This window comes from Sinocyclocheilus anshuiensis, unplaced genomic scaffold (genome assembly GCF_001515605.1).
Source record: "Sinocyclocheilus anshuiensis isolate Anshui unplaced genomic scaffold, SAMN03320099.WGS_v1.1 scaffold409, whole genome shotgun sequence".
NCBI classification, from domain to species: domain Eukaryota; kingdom Metazoa; phylum Chordata; class Actinopteri; order Cypriniformes; family Cyprinidae; genus Sinocyclocheilus; species Sinocyclocheilus anshuiensis.
In genome coordinates this window covers 261,093-264,189 of record NW_015540855.1, presented here as the reverse complement: position 1 = coordinate 264,189, position 3,097 = coordinate 261,093, and the positions used below count along the sequence as shown (strand labels likewise).

Below are 3,097 nucleotides of genomic sequence, written 5' to 3'. Positions count from 1 at the left end.
GTTGTTGTATTTCCTCAGCAACCAGCACGGATCAGCTCCAGGCATGACGAAGCAGATATCGTCCTCTTTTGGAAGGCCAAATAAAGTAGTTTCGCTTTCACAACGAAACACACAGCGCCTTCACGACATGGCGGCGGCAACAACAATACTACAGCGAGAATAAAAGTTACGCCTTATTTCTTTGTGTGAACATTTGGGCGGCGTTATGCAAATCTTCCCACATAGTGACATAGACATGTGGGGGCGTGTTAGAACGAGCCGTTTTAGGTAGGTGTGGCTGACTCTTAACTTTTATAAAGAATATCTCTTTTGATTTGAGACTTTAATCTTTGCAACTTTACAGATCTTCTTTATGCACCAAGAGCTTGTAACACTCCAAAGAGAAAGGAAAAATTGAAATCGCATCATATAACCCCTTTAATATGGAAACTGGTTCTCAGACAAGATTATACTAGAAACATCTAAAAAAAAAATAAAAAAATTCTAATGTGACAATGTTTGTTTGACAGATGCCCTGATGACTTTTTTCCGCTTCTATTAATGTTTCTGATTGCACGATTAATCTATTTCTGTGTACTACTCTGATTAATTCTGACAGAGGGAGCAGATATTTAAATCAGCGGGTTCACCTAAATGGACACAAACACACTTGCTTGCGCACACAACCAAAATATAATAACAACATAAAAAGATTTATTAATGGGAAAATGGTCAATGTTCAATCATACACCAGATATTTACACAGAGTAAGTGGGCAATGGGTTTGTATATGTTTTGGAAAGAGGAAGAAGAGTTTAGACTGTGGTTTGGGATTTGGAAGTGGTGCTTTGAAAGGCATATGTGATGTGGTTACGGGCATGATTTAGATAAATATCATCATATGACTGAACACCTCCAGAGAAATGCCTCCAGTGCATGAGCTCGGACATGCTGACTCGTTGTGGAAATGATACCGTGCTGTCGGAATGGCGACCCAGCTGACATGTCCTTCCGGTGTCCTCCTTTATCTCCTTCCCAAAACCTGGAAATGTTCACATTCAAATGAATTAAAGTGCTTACTTTTTTATTTTATTTTGAGAGAAGATCAAAAAAGATACAAAATTCAGTAAAAGTAGTATAATTGTGAAATATTATTACAATTTTTCATTTTTTAATATATATTTAAAATGTAATTTATTCCCGTAATTAATAGCAATACTAAACCTTAATTTGAAAACAGTTGCTTAATGATGCCTAATATTTTTGTGAAGACCGAGACACATTTTCTCAGGACTCTGATGAATAGAAAGTGCAAAAGAACAGTATTCGTTTGCAGTAGAATCCTTTTGTAACATTAAAAATGTCTGCACTTTCACTTTTGATCAATTTAATGCATCTTTGCTAAATAAAAGTATTAATTTCTATTAAAAGAAATGACCCCCAAATTTAAAACAGTAGTGTACATAAACATGTATAGATATATACTTATCTACCATACCTCAAATATATATATGACTGATTGCAATTAATTAATCTGTATATCTTTTAATTATTTAAAAAATTTGAATTGATTGAAAGCCCTAATGCACAACAGCAAAATAATCATTTATTTAATTTGCTTGTATTTATTTACCTGGCGTATTTCCATCTCCAGTGCACTGGCAGTCCAGTAGGTCATGTGTGAGGCAGGTGGTATTAGGGTCAAAACTGAAAAGGTCCCGTAGCTCCTCGGCAGAAAAGCTACTATGCTCTGCTTTCTTGGACAGGTCCACCACTGTCCCAGAAAGCCCCTGTTTACTCACCTGCCTCTGATAAATCTTTTCTTCTATTGAACCTACAAGACACACAAGGAACAGTATTGCAGACCCAAACTCATGTGCAAACTCTGTAAACAAATGCTTGTTCCATCCATGAATCATCAATCTGAAAGCCTTCCAAAAATAAGAGTGTGTCTCATCATATGTGTCATAATATAGAGCCTATTGGTAGAAAAGAAAGCCAGTCAGTTTGTGTGGGTTATGATTGATGAAAGGCTGTGAGATGTTTCAAGTACTTCTTTTTATTGCACTGTCATAACAAACAGCTCCATTTATTCACTGACAGACAGGCTGATTATACTTATTTTATGGCTAATTTACAAATGTTTTGGTTACCTGTTGTAAGAAATCTGTAGATGTGAACTGTTTTCTTCTGTCCATCTCGCCACACTCGGGCCATGGCCTGACAAATGTACATCAATAATTGTTTAGATAATTTGAGCCTTATAAAATAGTCACCCAAAGCCCTCAGAGAGCATTCATCATGGCAGCAAAACAAAATGATGGTGACACATTCAAGTTTTTTTGTATTTACTGCCATCTAGTGGTCTGAATAAAAAGGCGCAACTAAGACAATTATGTGGACTCAAAAAAAAAAAACACTGAGCTGCATGATGATCCGTTTTTGTGTGTGTGTGTGTGTGTGTGTGTGTGTGTAATATTGTATAACGTGTTTTATTGTTGCTTTGCAGTGTTACATGGCTAACTGTAACACTGGAAGTCCACTGACCTGTATGTCATTGGCAGGGTTCCAGTCTACATCATATAAAACAAGATGGGAGGCACCAATGAGGTTTAGTCCCACCCCTCCAGCCTTGGAGCTGAGTAGCAACAGGAAGCTGGACGAGTGTGGGCTGTTGAAGGAATCAACAATTCGTTGTCGCTGGGCTACAGGTGTCTGTCCATCAAGCCGACACCATTTATAGCCTATATGATCACAGACATCCTGCAGTATGTCAAGAGTTTGTGTGTAGTTGGACACCAAAACTACCCTAAACAGAGAGAGACACAGAGACAAAAATGGACATGAGTTTCACACTAGATGTGTCAATTAAATGGATATTTGGACTCAATCCCCACAATATTAGCATGTTGTTGAAGGTGTCAAACTGTTTTTTTTTTTTTAAATAATATAATTAGTGCTGTCAAACGATTAATCGCATCCAAAATAAAAGTTTGTGTTTACATAATATACAGTGGGTACGGAAAGTATTCAGACCCCCTTCAATTTTTCACTCTTTGTTATATTGCAGCCATTTGCTAAAATCATTTAAGTTAATTTTTTTTCCTCATTAATGTAC

At 36.8% G+C, this 3,097-nt stretch overlaps 1 protein-coding gene across 1 annotated transcript in view; it reads right to left on the bottom strand.

The window, feature by feature from the left end:
* Positions 1-707: 707 nt before the first annotated feature.
* rad54b (RAD54 homolog B) overlaps positions 708-3,097 on the bottom strand; it is a 12,462-nt gene continuing 10,072 nt past the window's right edge. The window contains exons 12-15 of the mRNA XM_016485275.1: positions 2,527-2,788; positions 2,133-2,199; positions 1,613-1,813; positions 708-1,021 (exon numbers count right to left, since the gene is read on the bottom strand). Coding sequence (XP_016340761.1) covers positions 795-1,021; positions 1,613-1,813; positions 2,133-2,199; positions 2,527-2,788 — 757 coding nt within the window. The 3' untranslated portion in view covers positions 708-794. The remainder of the gene's footprint in view (positions 1,022-1,612; positions 1,814-2,132; positions 2,200-2,526; positions 2,789-3,097) is intronic.